General features: G+C 45.6%; 1 protein-coding gene across 1 annotated transcript in view; it reads left to right on the top strand.

Moving 5' to 3' along the window:
* Positions 1-457: 457 nt before the first annotated feature.
* The window catches only part of rorcb (RAR-related orphan receptor C b), a 20,001-nt gene continuing 18,832 nt past the window's right edge, over positions 458-1,626 (top strand). Inside the window, exon 1 of the mRNA XM_037682296.1 lies at positions 458-954. Coding sequence (XP_037538224.1) covers positions 948-954 — 7 coding nt within the window. The 5' untranslated portion in view covers positions 458-947. The remainder of the gene's footprint in view (positions 955-1,626) is intronic.

Below are 1,626 nucleotides of genomic sequence, written 5' to 3'. Positions count from 1 at the left end.
CTCTTGTTGAAGAATCTGCAACCAAAATATATCATGTAATCTGACTCGAGTTAATGTATCAGCTGAAAGTGACCCATGGCTCGGACAAAGTTTTTAAGTTTTGGCTCCTTTTGGAGTTCAATGCCTCTATGAATCTTTCCTGTTCCATTTGGCATAATGTGCATTCTGTCAAGGACTCTTGAGCTCTCGTGTCATCTCTCTGCTGATCAGCAGACCAGTTTGATCAGTTTTGCTGCTCTTTTTTTTGTTTTTTAATAAAACAAAACTTACAGAGGAAAGGTGCTGACATAACTTTCAAATCCCACGTGCTGAACAAGAAAACAGCACGAGGCCTCTTATCGATTGCTGCTTTAATTACCCTCATGTGTTTATCTGTTGGTGTTGTTGTTGATTGTTTGCCTTTTCCGAGTCAGTGTTTGTTTGCCTGCTCCCAGCCACCTTAAACTCGCTCCCGCGTGCGCGGCCACGCGCGCGTCGCGGGAGGAGCTGTCGGCGGTGAGATCATGTGAGAGTCCACGCTTGAAGAAAGTAGGTTAGCAGGGTAGACTGAGAGGAAAGCAGGCGCAGAGGGGGGGTCCGAGCAGCACTCCTTCACGGTGGGACTGATCTGTCAGAGGGGGAATTAAAAAAACAACAACAACAACAACAAAAACCAGGAGTCTGATCTGTTGGTCCGCGCGCACAGACGGAGACGATGAGAACCCGAGAGACTTCCCTCACTCTTTTATTTTGCTTCAACTTGATCCAACGATAACGGGGGGGTTTCGGACACTTTTCTGGTTTTTCTCCTCTTTTTTATTTTTTATTTTTTGGACTTTGCACAAAGGTCTATTAAAGCTCTAAGCACTTAAATGTTTTATCTTTTTTTTATTTCCTCTCCACCTCTTCAACTGACCCTCATGTAGCCGGCGCTTTCTCGTCCTGCCCAGAGAAGAAAACATAAAAAAATGAGAGGTAAGAAGTTAATATGTTGTCAAAATAAATCAGTGCTGCTGAGCTTTGATCCCAGTTTGTGCGGGTTGGATCAGCAGCCACATGTGTGCGCACGGACACTGGAGCGCGCCTGTTTTCCTCTCAGTGCGCACTAATCCCTCATGGCTGGATTATGGCTGCACGCAGAGCCGCAGGCAAACCTTGAGGTTCATCATGCGTTTATTTAAACTGTCTTTTTTTTTTTTTTTTAAGAAGAATTAATTTTAAACATGATTTGTAGTCGAGCGCCTTCATAATAAAATCATAAAACAGGCTTTGCTTAAGTGCGCAGTTGTGCGTTCTGGCTGCGCCTGTCTGTGCCAAATTCTTATGTGAGACATACCTCACCCCGAGAGTCCTGTACGTGGAAGAGTTATGCAATGAGGGGAGGGAGGGGCGCGTGGAGAGGTTGTTGATAACCAAAACCACTATTATGTAATGGATGTAATGTTAGTCGACCGTGTCAGATTTCCCACAAGCGTCACCAGAAGACTTCAAGTTGTGCATGTTTGCGCACTTTGTTTAAATGATGGAGGGAATCAGATGCTTTGAGATGAAAGACTTCAGAGATTCGCAAAGTGCTTCTAAGCTGATGGTGGATCAGCGCGCGTGGCGTGGCCGTGGAGTTGTTATGATGGGGTGGGGGTGGGGGGG

This window comes from Nematolebias whitei, chromosome 9 (genome assembly GCF_014905685.2).
Source record: "Nematolebias whitei isolate Nwh7 chromosome 9, NemWhi1, whole genome shotgun sequence".
Lineage (NCBI taxonomy): Eukaryota > Metazoa > Chordata > Actinopteri > Cyprinodontiformes > Rivulidae > Nematolebias > Nematolebias whitei.
Note: the sequence above shows the minus strand (reverse complement) of the source record. Positions and strands in the feature narration are given on the sequence as shown.